This window comes from Grammomys surdaster, unplaced genomic scaffold, assembly GCF_004785775.1.
Source record: "Grammomys surdaster isolate TR1022 unplaced genomic scaffold, NIH_TR_1.0 126118, whole genome shotgun sequence".
Lineage (NCBI taxonomy): Eukaryota > Metazoa > Chordata > Mammalia > Rodentia > Muridae > Grammomys > Grammomys surdaster.
The window spans coordinates 6843759-6861516 of NW_021620926.1; the positions used below are offsets into that span (position 1 = coordinate 6843759).

Consider the following 17758-nt stretch of genomic DNA (forward strand, 5'->3'; position numbering starts at 1 on the left):
CCCTGCTGAGAATAGCTCCGCCCTCCAGTCTCAGATTTCAATGTTTTCTAGTTCTTCCTCTCTGCACTCTGCTACTTATTTATTTTGAGAATGGCTGAATCACTCTCAGAGCAGAAAAGATTCTCTGATCTTGCCCCTAGCCAGTGTGTTAGCAGATGCACAGACTGCCCAGTGGCCTCCAGACCTCAGCATCAAGTAGCTGAAGGTTTTGAAACTGGCACTGGGCACAGGATGAATTGTTTCACCTCCCAGAAACCGAATCTCAGGCACACACACACACAGACATACACAGACAAACAGATACAGACAGATATAAACACAGTCTAACAAACATATTCATATACATACTCACACACATACAAACAGGCACACACAGAGAGACAGACACACATAAACATACACAGACACACAGACACAGGCACACATGAACATACACAGACACACATAGACACACACAGAGAGACACAGACATACACTCTCAGACTCTCACACACTCACACAGATATACATACATACATACATACATACATACAACACACACACACACACACACACACACACACACACACACAAGGAATACAGACTCAGAAGCAGCAGTCTTTGCTGCTCTCTCCTGTGGTTTTGCTACTGTGAGAGCTGTATGCAGAAGAAACTATTTGGTTCTGGAAAAGAAAATAAATTTAACTAAAACTCTCAACTGTTGCTGAAGGTTGCTTCCTTTGTTTCCAAGAGCCTTAAAGAGTTTCTGGATGGAGGCAAATGGAAGAAGGAAGTGTTTCTACAAGTATAGATTTACACTGGTTGTTAATTTAAATGCCTATTTCCCCCTGCATTCTCACCAGTCTGACAAGACAGAACCTATCTTTTGGGTTGGAGAGATAGTTGTAGAGGACCAGAGTTTGGTTCTCAGTACCCACGTGGCAGGTCAGAACCATTCGTAACTGTAATTCCAGAGCAAGGGGATCAAAGGACCTCTTCTGGCCTTTAGGGCACCCGGCATGCATGTGGTTCACAACATACAAGCAGGCAAAACACTCATACACAAAATATAAAACAAGTAAATCTAACAAAACCAAAACTATCTTTTAGAAAACAATCATTATTTTCCTTAAGATCCCTGAGGGTCTTGCCCAATATCTGCAAAACATTAACGGCTGGTGTTTAGGTTGTTTTGTTTGCAAGTATCTCACTCACATCTACTGTATTCCTATTACTTAGCTGATAGGCTATTTCTGTTATTAGCTGATCAGCCACACTTTGACATGTACCACTCAAATAAGACGAAACCCTGTACAGTAGAGAGAGCTCCCCTCTCATGATACTCATAGCTGACCCAGTAGAATTTTCTAGATGCTAGGTGCTTTGGTAGGTCACAGCATCATGGATGCTCAATGTTCTGCTGAGAAATGGAGTTACATGTGATGAAGCCTTTATGTGGAACCACCTGCCTGTTCTCTGAAGAGCGGGATGCAGGTTTCACAAGGCGGTGCCTTGGTAAGCCTTGGGTTTGGTTTCTGGTGCTTCAGACTTTAAAGTGACCATTAGGTCAGGTTGAAAGAGAAAAGTCTCTAGGTGCTGAATCCTAAGGAACCAATCTGCCAGATTTCCCCCTCATTTTTAAATTACTTGGTATTGGTAAATATTTGGTGAGCACAGCGGCAGAATTACCATGTGATTTACCCTTGGTAAATGAAAGGTTGGGGATGGAGAAGAATGACCTGTCTGTGTTCCTGGCATGTGCTCTACCTGTTACAGGGTGCTTCTGTGCAGGGCTATGTGAAGCACCCTCACATGGAAGCCTCCGTGCATGGTCTTGCAATCCTTGTGATGGAGGTTTGTTATCAGAGTCGAGCCAGTCCAGGAACTGGTGTTAGGCAGCTATCCTCAGGGTGACGGTGCCCACCTGGCCTATCTTGTTTAATCCTTTCATCTCTTTGGAAGGTGGGCATCTGGGAACCCCTTCTACAGAGGGAAAAACTGAGGCACACAACCAGTACATATTCGAGGTCAGACTTGAAACCAGTCTGGTTTGGCTCCAATTCCCTCTCCCACTCCCTGTTGAACCCTCTGATTCTGTTCTAAAATTAGGGGCTGGGACCCCATGAGCAAGGTCAGGTTAAGAATAAAAACATCCCTCTGTACATTTCTTGTAGCTTTGTAAAATGAATGGACCAGAAACGCCACTCACAGGCAAGTGAGGATGAAACAGAATTCCAAAAAGGGTCATAAAATCATCCTGCACTTAAGATGTGACTTATTCCAAATGGTTACATTTTTTTGGCTCAAATGACCGGAATATGACTTACCAGCCATGGTGTACAAAAATAAAAACAAGATCCAGCAAGCAAATAAAACATCCACTGTTGGACATTTCAGGGCAGGCAAGCATCCTGAACTTTTTTTCAATAACAGTGTGGGCTTCAGTCAATACTTGCTTTAATGGAACCTGGGCCTATGGAATTCCTAGGAGCACAAAATTAATGTATCACCATTAACTTACTTCACAAGGGCCTGGGGAGTTGCAGATTAATTCCACTGTGTTACTTTAAGGATGGTGTCAGGAGCTGGAGTGGGGGGGGGACCCACAGGAAAAATACTTCCTTTTGGGTACTTAAGCATTTTCCTAACCTTGGCTTTCATTATGGACAGAGATTGAAAAAGTTTGACACACAGCAAGTTCTCCCAGGGAAAACTTTAAGACTGACCTTGACAACAAGTGAGCCGCTAAGAAGGCATTTGGCACCTGACTAACGGTCAGTCGGTGCTTTCACGGGTCTGATGACAGGTGCAACACACGCTGATAGATTTTAGTTAATTTACCTCTATCCTAAGGGCACCATTGAATACTGCCAGAGCCCCAAAGCAGGACACCTTACAAAATGTTTTCAGACACTAAGTATGAGAAGAAGAGGCAGATTCAAATTAGCTACAATGAACTTAGATGCGGGTCTAAAATGAGGAGATGAGGTTTACTTATTTAATCAAAACTTTGGGGTAGCCGGGCAGTGGTGGTGCACACCTTTAATCCCAGCACTTGTGAGGCAGAGGCAGGCAGATTTCTGAGTTCGAGGCCAGCCTGGTCTACAGAGTGAGTTCCAGGACAGCCAGGGCTACACAGAGAAACCCTGTCTCGAAAAACCAAAACCAAACCAAACCAAACCAAAACGAAACAAAAAGACCTTTGGGGGAAAAGTCCTTTTCTGTGTTTGTGGCAGTGGCTGGGTCCTTTGAGACGCTGTGTGCCAGCCTTTTCCTAATGGCCTTTCTCAGCACACAGCTTACAGGAAAACCCAAGCCCTTGGGAAAACTCTAGTTCCTTCAAAACGGAAAAGGGAAAGTGGTTAGGCCTTGGAAGAATTGAAATTGCCTCAGAAAGGGGAGAAGTAGGCATGCTAGTATGCTCTGACAACAGGGCCTTCTTGCCACAGACCTTCAGCAAGCTGGGCGGTCATTTGTTCCCATGGGATATGCCTGACAGCTGAGTGTCCCAGAGCAACATCCACAGGTAACAAGAGTGTCCTCCCCCCCCACACACACACAGTGGGGGGCGATGGGTCCCTCCAGAGACCTGCCTTGGCTTCAGAGACTGAGAAGGGTGACTAGCTACTTTCTGTGTGTACAGTGTACAGGTCTTGCTAGAGACTGTAGGCACCCTGGGGTGATAAGCCCAGTACTGTCATTTGGCATCCCTCTATATCTGTGGCTGATACATCCTTGGATTCAACCAAATCCAGGCTGAAAATACTTGAGGAAGAAAAAGAAAAGAAATATTGAACACACATTGACTTTCCTAACGACAGTCTAACAGGTATTCATTCATGTAGTCTTGTCTAGAGTACTTCAGGAACTCAGAGATCTACAGGAAGATGCATATGAGTTATCTACAAATAATCTGCCATTTGATATCAGGGGCTTCTGTGTGGCAGTGTTGATATCTGAGGAACAAATAATATATCCTGGATATAACTGATATCCTGGAACAAATCCCCTAAGGTCAGCAAGGGCAGACAGCGGGGAGGTTCTGCTGTTTTCTAGAACAATGTAAGACTCTTTGTTAGTTGAATCTTGAACACACTGAGAAGGGCCCAAGTGTTAGAGATCTTAGGTATGAGCTTTTGACTACTAGGACATAAGTTTTCTTCAAGCTGTTCACAAAGCATGACATTTGGGGACAAGTCTGTTGGAACCATGAGAGACTTAGGAACAGTGCCCAGAGTATTTTAAGGAGCCATAATATGCCAGAAAAGAAATTTACTGGGCCTAAATAAAAAAAAAATATGAAATAAAAAAATCAAAATGCATAAATGTTTAATTACATCTCAAAAAGCGCAACATTAAGGCCACTTCATGAATTTTTAAATTTAGGATTTCACGGATTCCTTTTTCGTTGTTGTTTTTGTCAAGAGTGATTTCTCATTTTCCATAAGATTCCAAGACAAACAAACAATTGCTGACACCTTCTAAATGTGTATTGTGTCCTAGGAAAGGTTCTCAGGGTCTCTGGAGGTAGTCTGTTATTCAGCCTCTTGGCCCCATGACATTAATATGGCCATTGTCTCTATTGGACAGAGAGCCAGGTATCAGCATCCCAAAGTTAGCCCGGGCGAACAAGAGACACATCATCTCAAGCTGAGTAGCAGAGACATCAGGGATGTGAAACATTAGGCGTGTTACTTACTTATAGCTAGAGAATCTGAAGACAAATTGTAAAGCTCACTCAAAATCAGAGAGAGAGAGAGAGAGAGAGAGAGAGAGAGAGAGAGAGAGAGAGAGAGAGGAGGAGGAAGGAGAGGGGCAGGGGGAGTGGAAGAGAATCTGAAAACTACTGTGGAAGCCCTGGTTGAGGTTGTGAAGGATGATACTGTTCAGGGTAGGCAGCTGGGGTGGTGGCTGTAAGGGGCCCCGTTTGTGAGGAAGCTATACCTCTGTTTTGCTGACAATATTTTGTTACCCTAGTTTGAGTGGGAACTAATTTAGAGATTATCTCGTCTCATTGCCTAGTTTGACCCAAGAGGAAACCAAGGACTAAAAAGTACTTAAGATAATTGCCTAAGTTCACACCCACAGGTCTGATGGCGCCAGGGTGAAAGCCCAGGTCCCAGAGTTAAGGATCCTAAAATCTTTTTACACATTTTAAGATTAAGGAACGGAAGCCTCACTGTAGACAGTATTATATTGTTTTTCTCTCTCTCTCCCTTTTTGCACTTCGTACAATCAATTCTAACAAAAACTGTGTATTAGTGTAAAATCCCAGCTTCACTGGTATAGTCTTCTAAGTAGCAATATGAATTTGCAGTGATCTGAATCAAAGAAAACATTCAAAGAAATGGCTTAGCTTCTGTTCATTACATGTTTCTTATGCACCAAAATGAGGAGGTGTCTTGCTTATGCCTTTAGAGTCTTACTGGTACCTGGAGAGAACCTGCTTCAGGCAGCAAGAGCCACCTAAACCTTAGCAACTTCTGTGCAGAAGTGGGATACTGACCAAAAACTCACTGAGGTAGTGTCAGGATGGACTGTTTGTTGTTCATGGGTAGTGTCAAGGTGGACTGCTGTTCATGGGTAGTGTCATGATGGACTGTTGTTCATGGGTAGTGTCAAAGTGGACGACTGCTGTTCACAGAGACAGAAGGATGATCATTTCTCTCACATCTTCAGTTGCCCCAGAGAACCTTCTAGGTCTTAGACTGAATTCAGGGAAATCTTGATGTTCACAAAACTCTTCTAGGTCTAGTGTCATATAACTAAAACAATAAACAGGAAGAGATTCTAACATTCCTTAGAAACACTTAGGCACAGTTATTATTAATGCTTTTAAGAACTGCTTCTCTAAGTCTCCAGGTAGTTAGAGAGATTAGCAGAGTAGGAACTAAAATACTAGGGTGAAGTCCCCTCCAGAATCCCCTGCTTAGCCTGAAAAGCCTTCAGAGCGGGAGAACAGGCATACAGAACACCCCCCTCGGACCCTCTGTCTCTCTTCTGCTTTACATCTGGGTTGGAAGAAAGGAAAAACGCTCTGTTTTCCTTTATGTACCATGATTCTATCTTGAACTGATGGACATGTCTGATATTTGAACATACCACGACCTGGGAGGCACTCGGGGTACAATTCTCTGTTAGTACTGTGACTGGCAGTGGCAATCCAGAGAGCAGACACTGAGTGCCCAACATTTACACGGGATTCTTTGCTAAACAGGATCCCCATTTAGACACCTGCCCTCAGTGCCTGCTCTGGTCACCGTGTTAATCTTTTCTTTGGGAAACTGTACAGGTTTTGCATTATCCCTGGTTTATGCCCCATTGACACCAGATCCCCAAGCAGGCCTCAGTGACCCTCAGAGCCAATTGTTAGCACATGTGGCAGCAGGCAGCATCTGTATATTGGGAACCCCCTGGGAAGCAAGTGGGTAACTCAGTACACCCACCCGAAGGAAGACTAACTCCAGTCAAACGTCTGGAGCGTCTACAAGGCTACAGGGAAGCCTTGTGTGAGTCACACTCACATTGATAAGCTCTCCTTATTGGAGATGCAGCATCAAACGCAATGAGGCCCAGATGCCTTAGTTCTCAGAAACAGACCTGGGTGTCCACGGGGCAAAGTCTGGACTCCTCAGCTTCCATTCTGGCTGATTAGCAAGGTGACCTTGGCTATGCTTCCTAATTAGCCTTTACTTCACCTACCTTAACTGTTTCTCCCAAGATTGTATAAATATGCCTGCAGCACTTTGAGAGGTGCTGGGCAAATGATGGTCGCTGTCTAATGCCAGTCACGATTAGTAACTCTTCTTACCAAGAGAAAAGAATATCTTGGAAAAAGATCTACACTGTTTTCAGTGTTAAGAATACAACAGAAACACTCATTTCACCCTTTCTTAACCGTGTCGATGTCGACTGTGAGTCCATTGTCACCATATGCTTACAGGTGTCTTTCTTGCATTTTGCTTTTTCATTAGAAAATACTCACCAAATATTCTATTTGATATACATGTATGCGTACATATGCATGTATTTTCACTATGTCCCTTCAAAATCAAAGAAGAAAATTATATTCATGAGGCTGGGGACATAGTTCAGTCAGTAAGATGTTTGTTGCCCGAGTATGAGGAACTGAGTTTAGAGCCTCAGCATCCATGTCTAAAAGCCGGGCGTGGCAGTGCATGTCTGTAACCCTAGCCCTGGTGAGGTCGAGATACAAGAATTCTGGAGACTCACTATCAGCCAATCTAGCCAGAATTTCAAGCTCAGTAGGTTCCAGGTTCAGTAAGAGACCCTGACTCAGACAGACAAAAGGGCAGAAGGAGAGTGATGGATTAAGACACGTGACACCAACCTCTGGCTTCCACGGGGGAACTACTGTGGAAGTATCTACATAAACATGTGTATCCCACATCTCACACACATGTTCATGCATGTGCACATGCATGTACACACACATGCAGAAGCATGTGCACGCACTTATAGTCCCACGGCAACTTCAACAAAATTCTCTAAAAAGCAGCTGGCTGACAGAGAGGCCCTTGAGTTGACCCATTCTAAGAATAATTTCATCTAGAAAAGATCAGTCAGTGAGTGTCGGGGTTTGCATATGCTCAGCCCAGGGAGAGGCACTACTAGAAGGTATGGCCCTGTTAGAGTAGGTGTGTCACTGTGGGTGTGGACTTTAAGACTCTCAGCTCCCTTCAGATGAAGATGTAGAACTCTCAGCTCCTCCTGCACCATGCCTGCCTGCATGCTGCCATATTCCTGCCTAGACGATAATGGACTGAACCTCTGAACCTATAAGCCAGCCCCAATTAAATGTTGTCCTTATAAGAGTTGCCTTGGTCATGGTGTCTGTTCATAGCAGTAAAACCCTAAGACAAAAGTTGCTACTAGGGACTGGGGTATTGCTGTGAGAGGCCTGACCATGTTTTTGTTCGGGAGAATGTGGATTTGGGGATTTAGGATTTGGAAAGCAGTGGGATGCTTTAACTGGGGCATAGTGGGCTCTCCTAGTAAGAATATGGAAGACTTTGTTACTGAGAGAGAGTGATTTGAACTGTGCTGACCTGGCCCAAGAAGTTTCAGTGGAGAAGAACTTCAGTATGTGGCCTAGAGACTGTTTTTGTGGTATTTTGATGAAGAATATGGCTGGCTTTTGCCCTTGTCTGAAGAATTGGCCTGAGGCTAAGGAGAAGAGACTCAGATTAATTGCATTGACAAAGGAAGTCTCAGAAACACCCAGCAGAGACTTTGTTCTCTGGTTAAGTCTCACGAAGAGCATTTTAAACAAGTGTAGCAAGCTTAGAAAGGAAAAATATAGAATACATAATTTAAATATTAAAGGGGTACCAGGAAGTAGAATGGAGCTGAATCCTATGTTCTAGGAGATAGCAGATTAAGGGAGTAGGAGTTTGGGGCAAGATTCTACCCAGCTAAATTTAGATCCAGGCATGGTGGTACACACCTAGAGATAAAGCCAAACACATCTCTGAGTTCAAGGTAGCAAGTTCTTGTTCTGGGACAGAGCAAGTTCAAGGTGAAGAAAAGTCTAAATCCAGATATAGTGGTACACACCTTTAATCCCAGCATTAATAAACAGAATGCGGGCAGGGGACAAGTTCCAGCACCAGCAAGCATCAGAACTCAGCAGTTTTGGCCATTTGGTTCTGGCTTTAGAGTCAAGAATAGAAGGGACTACTGGGACAATTGATACTGGTTAGCTGGAACTAAGAAATTAGTGCTGATTAAGAAGAGAGCCGTATCACTGAGGTGAAGTCTTCTGAGAAGTGTTTTCTGTAAGCATGAAGAAGCTGTGTTCCAGGGTTAGCCAAGGTTGTACCTCGTGCTGCAGCTGGACTTGGTAATGTGTAAGCGTCACCCAGGTGGTACTGGTTTTGAAGACATGAAGGGGTCATGAAGAACAGCTGAGTCTTGGTACTGTGAGAGGCCATGAAAGGCCATTGGTGAAAGTGCAGCCTCAGTTGTAGTTGACAGCCCAGGACTGAAGGGGTCATGAAAAAAAGTTGAGGCTTGGCACCATGAAGAGAGCCTATGAGAGGCTATTGGTGAAGCCTAGTTGCAGCAGAACACGCCAGTGTATTGGAGATGCCAGTACCATGGGATGATCACCAAGAACAGCAGCATCAGTGGAGTGGAGTCAATCAGAGCATAGAGTGCTACAGAGGGCAGAGCTGGAGATGTGACCCAAGCCCTTTGGAGGAGCCCAGAAGATCATGTGTGGATCCCAGACATTGGAGCAAGATGCTATGAAGTTGAATACCCAAAGATTCAACTGACTTGGATACCCAAAGATTTTAGAGATGTCAGAGCCATGGGATACTTGCTAAGGAAACTTGCTAACAGGGAGTGGAACCAGCCCAGGAAAAATAAGTTTGTTGCAGTCAACAAAAATGAAAAAGGAGTTGTAGATCTGAAGACTGCTTTGACATCAGACATAGAGATGTTTGGAGTTTGCCTAGCTGGTTTCCTGTCTTGCTTTGGGAATTTCAGTTAAGTGATTGGATAAATCTTAGAAGAGACTTTGAACTTTGGACTTTTAACATTGTTGAGATTGCTATAGACTATGGGGACTTTGGAAGTTGGATTAAATATACTTTTATATTAGGCTATGGCTAAGTGTGAACCCCCATAGACTCATGTGTTTGAACAAGCCTTTGGGGACCAGGGAGTGGAATGTGATGGTTTATATTTGCTTAGCCCAGGGAATGACACTATTTGAAGGTGTGGCCTTGTTGGAGTGGGTGTGGTCTTGTTGGAGTAGGTGTGTCACTGTGGGAGTGGGCTTTAATACTCTAGTCCTAGCAGCCTGGAAGTCAGTCTTCCACTAGCAGCTTTCAGATGAAGATGTAGAATTCCCAGCTCCTCCCACACCATGCCTGCCTGGATGCTGCCATGCTCCCACGTTGATGATAATGGAGTGAACCTCTGAACCTGAAAGCTGGCCCCAATTAAATGTTGTCCTTAAACTGTTGCCTTGGTCATGGTGTCTGTTCACAGCAGTAAAAACCTAACTAAGACAGTGAGACCAGCATCCTGATGGTTCTCTGAGTTTCAAGGAACTGCTTTACCTTGTTCTCATCACTGTGAATCTCAGGGCTTGAACAGTGACAACTGCCAAAGACACTTTTATAAGGAGGCAGAGGATGTCGCAGACACAGCCAGCATTTGTTTCTTGACCTTTTTGAATGCTAATAAAGTCTATTCCACAGGTCACAGGTACCTGACCCAATAATAAAGACTTCCCAAGACTCATCATCAGGGTGGACCCAATGTAGCTGCTCCCTCAAAATATCTGCTCAGCAAAATGTCTCCTGTCACATCAAACCAAGTCATGTATCTAAATCCCATCATGGACTGCATGTAGAGAATGTATCCCCAAACACACATACTCACATCTCAACACTGCCACACTTTCCTAAATTCTAAACGCATGGATCGAAAGCTGGAGTTTTACATCGTGTCTAGAAATATCAAAGAAACATAAAACAACCCCTAAAATTCTATTATTTTCAGTAAAAAAGTCCTTTTATGGAGCAGGGGCTGGGACTGGGGAGATTGCTCACTCAGGAGAGTGTCTGCCACCCAGGTATGAGGACTCACATTCCCATCCCTACCTAGGACGTAATCGACTGGGTGATTTGGTACGTCTGCACTAAGCCCAGGGCTGGAGAACAGAGACAAGCAGGTTCCTGGAGCTTACTGTCCAGCTAGCACAGCTCAGCAGGTGAGCTACAGGCTCACAGAGAGACCCTGTCTCAAAGAACCAGTAGAGAGTAGAAGAGGATGATGGCTGATGCTGACCTCTGACCTCTACATGAACTCATGCCACACACACATACATCATACACACTTTTACACACACCCCCACACACCCCACCATCCTTGTAGTGTATCTTCTATCAAGCTATTGTCCAGTGTGTTAACAAGTCATCAAATGATCTACTTACTGCCTGAAAACAAACATCTTCTGGTGGCACTCTTCCCCTCTAGGGAACTGAATTCCCCCACACTCACTGATTTCTGTATTGGCTGAAGATGTAGAAACATCCCGTGGACTGTGTGAAAAGCAAGTGTTGACTTACTCAGGGCCAGAGGGTTACTGGTACTGGCCAGTAACCATTTAACTGCAAAAGGCTGGGGACTCTCTCTGGAGCACACAGCCTACTACAATACAACTTCAGTCCTGACAACCATGTCAGCGTGGAGGTTCCGTTGTGCCCTACTTGGCAGCCTCAGAGCTGAGTCCAACATGAGAAATCATGAAAGCCAGCCCACAATTACACATAGAGATTCCAAAGGCAGGAGAGAAAACTCACAGGATGTGAAGTGCAGACAGCATGGTATGGACAGACAGATGGACAGATGTGTGGGTGGGTAACAGTCCAAAGTCAGACACAGAGAAACTCCCCCTCCACCCTGTGGCTTCATTGTCCTGTTTAAACCCAGAAAAGTTGCTTCCTTTCTCTGGGACTGATTTTCCTTTCCTTTTCATGGAAGGATCAGAGAGGTTCTTTCTCTCTGAGTCTTTGATTTCCTAAAGTGAGAGACCTTTGCAATGTTGCTCAGCGTGCCAAACACCAGGGGTCTTGGGCCAGACTCATCCAGAATTCATGACACTTCATTAACGAGGGGCTGGACAGAGCTCCTCAATCTAAAATGGCTGCATCAGTCTGGCCGCCCTGATGGGTACACGGGGTCCTCATTGCATTGAAAAGTGACAGTGGGCAGGATACCAGTGGAAATGATCAAGGTGCTGAGAGAACAGGTATGAGATGTGTCGGCACAAGCTGTAACCCCAACACCCGGGATCAGAGAAGGCAGAAGTTCAAAGTCAGCCTGGTTTACATAGCAAGTTCCAGGCGAACCAGGACTACATAGCAAGAGCCTGTCTCAACTCAATAGATAAAAATAAATCAAAAATAGGAAGATAAGGTATAATTAACCACTAACGGCCCACACTTGCTTTTGGAGTTGGCCTGTGTTTGCATTTGGCTTTTCTTCTAGAGGCCCCTTGTGAAAGAGGAGACTGTCTACCTGGGGCTACAGCAGCTCTTAAGCCACAGTTAACCATATTCTCCCTGTGACACTCTTCCCTTGACATCCAATTCTGACTGAGAAGAAAGGCTGGGAGAAAGGAGGAGTGGCCCTGGGCCCTTCTCCCAGTGACTGTTCTTAAAAGTTATAAAATTGCAGAGTTGGCAAATGCTTTATCCGAGTACTTTATCTACACAGCAGGCAGACAGCTATCCCAGTATGGGGGCCATTTCCTTTCCCCCAGTCATTTTTTAGGCTCAGCTCCTCCCTCATTTCTTTGGAATGTTCCAGAAAAACAAAAACAAACAAAACAAAACAAACAAACAAACAAAGAAAACCGCAGAAGGTGAAAGCCTTTCTTAGGTGTGGAAGAATAAGGAAAATAGAAGGCTTATCATAGGTCCCTATTTTAAGCTGTTTCCTCACGTGGCCATTGTATAGACTGTTTGTTGTTGTTGTTTGTTTTTTTGTTTTTTTTTGAGACAGGGTTTCTCTGTATAGCCCTGGCTGTCCTGGAACTCACTCTGTAGACCAGGCTGGGCTCGAACTCAGAAATCCTCTTGCCTCTGCCTCCCAAGTGCTGGGATTAAAGGCATGCACCACCACCACCCGGCGTATAAACTGTTCTGGAGGCAGCAAGCTGCCTCAGAGAGCCACAAACACCTAAAGGAGCCATCCTATGAACATGGTCAACCTCAGTATCAGCCTTCCCAGACCTTGTCCTTTTCCTGGCCCTGCGCTAAGTCATCCCTGGTTCGCTTCCTCTCCAGTCCTCTGCACTGGGCCATGGCCCTCGGGTGCTCTGTCATGCTTAGAGAGGTCCTCCTCTCCAAAGCCAGAGCGTCTACTCTGGAAACCCAGGGAGTGCTAAGAGGCATCCTGAGCTGTGTGAGGACTGACTGTGTGTTACGTTGGTCTGCTGTTCACACTCTAAAGAAGCAGGGTGTGTTATCCAACACAAGTCTCAGAGTTCCCTGAACCTGATCATAGCTGGGAAATCTCAAAGAGGTTAAAGAGGAAAGGCTCAGCAGACTCTGGTAGGGAGTGAAATGGGAGGGAGCAAGGAGGACAGAGTGGAGAGAGTCGCCAAGCATAGTGAGGGGAGGAAAGGGCGGCCAGTGTGAACACTGACCTGTGGTAATTCTGGTGACTGTGGGGGCTCTCTTATGTTACTGATTCAGGGAAATTGGGGAAATGGAGGCAGAGAGGTGAATGGTTCCAAAGGAAGTCCAGATACCTGAAGTCATGGCCATGACTGCAGGAAATGCTGCCTTAGCCACAGTGACCACTGGATAGCCTTGGAGAGCCAAATTCCCAAGGAAAGAGATACCTCAGAGCCCAAACGAGCTGCCTGTATGGACAAGGTTGCCTGTTGAAGATCACACTCCAGAAAACTACCTCAGAAGCTCAACAGAACTACCGCATTGGAAATGTCACTTGGAGGGGACGAGGCAAGGAAGTTCCACAGGGGGATCGCTGACAGGTCCTAAGCTCATGGCCTGCACTAGACACATGGCATCATCTAGTGAAGTTTCACAAAGATGCTGTCACTGTTACATACATTTTTGTACAAGAAACTGGGGTTGCAGGATGTTCTGAAACTTCCCGAAGGCTGAAAATTCTTTGCATTGTGTTCTAGGGCCCCTGTTCTCAGCAGCTGCATTTGTACCAACTAACCTCTCTGCACCATAGCTTCTCAGAACGGAAGGGACCCCACTTTTTCTCATCCCAGCCTATGAGGGTATTACTTCCCAGGGGCACTTGGCATGGTTTAGAGGCAAGCTGCTGTTTCCGGGGCTCATCTGCCTACAGACTTGGAACTGTAGTCCAGCTGCAGCTCCTGGGCCGGGGTGTGGCCCTGGAAGCCTGTCACTCCTGTGTTTACTCAAAGATAGTCCTTAAGTCACTCTGAAGACATCTTTCCTTCAGACTAAACAACTCCACTCCCTTTTAAACACGCTCCTCACAGGAGCTCCCCTCTGAGACCATCTTTCTATATTTACTGTTTTCCCTAGTGCTCTTCCCCCAGCCCAGACTCTATTTTAAACAATCCTAGAATAAGACCCGTTCAAGGGAAGAAGAGAGGGTTATTTTCACAGATTTTATCTCTGGCCTTAACACATTAACACGAACATGGATGGTAAGCTGCCTCTTCTGCTCCATTGAGACCTTTAGGTCTTCATTGTCACATCCTGTACTTGACCAATCGTCTATCCATTGCTTGTGTCTGATCACACTGAACTTTGCTGTATATTTGAGATTCTACTCCTTGCCTCAGAAAAAAAACCCAAACCATTCTTAACTCATCTGAGTTGGCCTAATTTCCCTTCGACGTCTAAGACACAGCTTTAGAAAGAACCCAGTACATAGAAACAACGTTTGAGAGGTGAGAGAGTTGACCTGGGAGCATCACCTGTCTTCAGGGGCCTGACATCCCTTCAGCAGAGAGGCTGAAGCTACAGATACATTGTGAGACCTGGTGGGTCTTTGTGTACACCAGCCCAGACAGTTACCAGCCCCAAGGGGGCTTACTTACTTCGTGGTTCTCTGGGGCCGTCCACTGTGATTTTGATGGCTCTGTGGTAAGTGGCAACTTGTGGCGGGTTTGTAAAGACGGTAATGGTCAGAGTGAAGCTCTTGCCTGTGGAGACACAAAACAGAATAGAACATAGTGAGGGGTGGTCTGAGCATCTCTCTGATGTTTCAGTCTATGCTGCCCAGCTCTCAAACTGGAAAGGTGACAGAGCTGGGGCAGGAGGACTTGTTCTCCTGGTACTCCTAGGCTTTGCTTCCAATCTGGAATGCACACAGTGTGTTCACCATGTAATGCACACAGTGGGTTCACCATATAATGCACACAGTGGGTTCACCATATAATGCACACAGTGGGTTCACCATATAATGCACACAGTGGGTTCACCAGTTATTTCTGATTTGTAATGCACACAGTGAGTTCACCAGGTGGGGCATACTGCATAGTCTATAAGTCAATCATTAATTACCAACAAGATCAGGGACATTAGAATATACTCCCACATCAGGACTTTGGGAATTGCCAGCTGGGACTCATAGCCATACACTCTTACCCTCCCTTTGTCCTCCCATTCCTCTGTCTTCCCTGCTTATTTATAAAATCCAGGCAAAAAGAAGAAGAAGAAAAGACACCTACACATTTCCCTCTTTACTCTGTACTTCTGAGGATTAGAGAAGACTGGTTTTCCGGGGCCAGGGGTAGTGGTTAGGGTGGTAGTCTAGCAAGCATGAAGCCCAAGGCTCTATGCCAGCATTGAATAAACTGGCCACAATGCTGTCCACCTGTAATCCCAGCACTTAGGTAACAGAGGCAGGAGGATCAGAAGTTCAAAGTCATCCTCAGCTATGCAGTGAGTTCGAGGTTAGCCTGGGCTGCATGAGACCCTGTCTTAAAACAAATGAACAGGCCAACCAAATCAACACATACTGAGTTTTTAAGTGTGAAAACATGCTAAATGAGACATTATTCTCTGCACCTATGAGAAACTGATGGTTGACATTCAATACCATTTATAAATACCCGGTGACTAGATGCTACAAAAGCATGGCTGGGAGAGGACAGAGCTAAGGACAGATAGGACAGACATGCAGCAGGCCGACCGAGATTCAGACGCACTGCTCATACAAAAGTGCGCCTGGCTCTCTCTGTAAATACTCCACATGACTATAAAAGGTCAGCTCAGAGTTAAATCAAATACGTTGCTTCTTGGTCTCCTGGCTTCAGGGGATGGATTCTGGGTTTAAATTCCCGATGCATGAACCGACAAGCCACTAGATCTAGACTCCTCTGTGTTCTTGTTCAGGCTCGGTGTTCTTGCCTGAAAACTGGTATAAGCAATTTTTCCAAATCTCTACTGTGTGGGGCCGAGAGAAGGATAAAGTATTATAATAGTGTCTGCCTGTGGTGTCCAAAGGATTGCAGGCGAGCACTGCCCTCCCCGGTCTCAGAGCTCTGTATGGAATGCCCGTATCTGGCCAAGTGAATATCAAGTCTTCTACCTACATATTAGTTCCTCTGTTAATACAATTTCTCCTCTTATGTAGTACACAATGAAACTCAAGGGAAATGGAAACAAACCGTTCCCAAAAGGCATTGGCTATTGTAAAACCCAGCTTACCTGTCTACCCTCCTTAGAAAAAACCATACCACTTCGAGCTGACATGAGTGTTTCAATATGGCTGAAGGCAACTGAGAAGTTTCCTGAGAATACAACCTATGACCACCACAGCAAGCAGCACTTCCAGTCAAGAGAACCATTCCCAAAAGATCCCTGAGTGTCTGAAGTCTAACTGCTAAAGTCTATGCCAAAGAGAATAGTAGTGATAGGCAAGGCTGGAGACAAGGCCTATTTTGAGAAGCCCAGTGGACCAGACAGGAGTGATTTCTGGACATTGGAGTTCTATGGGCCAAGAGATTTTGTGCCTGAAACCCTCCTCCCTCCCCTAGAAGAAGGCTGCTAGGCTCTGGGCACTTGCATCAGACACCTGTGGATATATCATCAGGAGATATTCCGTATGGTTTTCTACCTTAGCATCTAGTAGACTTGGAGGGATGGTCCACAGAAGCGGAGGGTGGGCATGTTGAGAATACTATGATGATGTGTAACCTGAGGGAATTGCTCATCATTCTCTATAGCCTTTGACTGTGTAAAGGCAGTCCCAGGGCCTGCTGCTGTTAAGGTAGGCATCTTGCAGACCTCACACTGGGCATCCCTTTCTCAGCAAGAACCCATCCATGGTGGGTGAGCCCTTGGTATCATCAACATGGAATCCTAGAGCCAGTTTCCAGAATCTTCTCCCTAGAAGATTCCTCTCCCCCACTCCCCCTTTCTGCAGCTCATGAGCTCAGCTCTTTAGCTAGCGCCTTGTAACTCTGGGCTTTCTTTACTTGCCACCACTTCTCAGACCATCCAGATTCACCCGCTCAAGTCTTCTCATCTTCAAAGCCCAGGGAGTTGCCCACTGATCCGTTTCCCAGGTGACCTTCCCTGAGGAAGAGTTTGCTTGTGACTAGTTCCGATTGGCCCCACAAATCACTTTTCACCTTGATTAATTAGGCCTTCTGCTTTGACAGCATTTTGTGACCTGTCCAAGCTTAATCTGCCTGAGGGCAGGGACCATCTCTCCAAAGCCTAGCATTCCTCAGAAGTGAGAATGGAGAACAGGAAGATGCTAAGGGCAGCAGAAGATTGTGAAGCCAGAGGAGAAATGGGAAAAGGACCTTGAAGCCACCAGTGACTGATAGGCACAGAGCTTGGTCCTGAGCTGGCCCTGGTGTGTGTGTGTGTGTGTGTGTGTGTGTGTGTGTGTGTGTGTGTGTGTGTGTGCATGCTTGTGAGGAGAGTGAATGGGCAATGAGACAATGAGATCTGGTGCCTCCAGCTAGAGAGAAGAACTGGATTCTCCCACATTTTTGCCTCTCTTGGTTCCAGTTCAAGAGATACTTGTGGAGTAGCCACAGATCTTTGACACTGTCTGCTGAGCCCAAGGCAGTAGGATGCCTGCACTGGAGCTTGTAGCTCTGTGACAGCTTTATTCTCTGCCCAAGGCTGTGGAGTATCTGCAGCATCTAACATTCTCCAATGCTGGCTTCAGCCATGGGTTGCCTGAAATGTGTCGTGAAGGTCTCTAATGATGTCTTCCAAACTTGTGACTATCCAGCATGCTGTCACCGTGCACAGAATCATAT

General features: G+C 45.6%; 1 protein-coding gene across 2 annotated transcripts in view; it reads right to left on the reverse strand.

Moving 5' to 3' along the window:
• The window catches only part of Runx1 (RUNX family transcription factor 1), a 224832-nt gene that overhangs the window by 52178 nt on the left and 154896 nt on the right, over positions 1-17758 (reverse strand). For both annotated transcript variants that reach the window (XM_028756341.1, XM_028756340.1), the window contains exon 5: positions 14573-14677. In XM_028756341.1, the coding sequence (XP_028612174.1) occupies positions 14573-14677 (105 nt within the window). The remainder of the gene's footprint in view (positions 1-14572; positions 14678-17758) is intronic.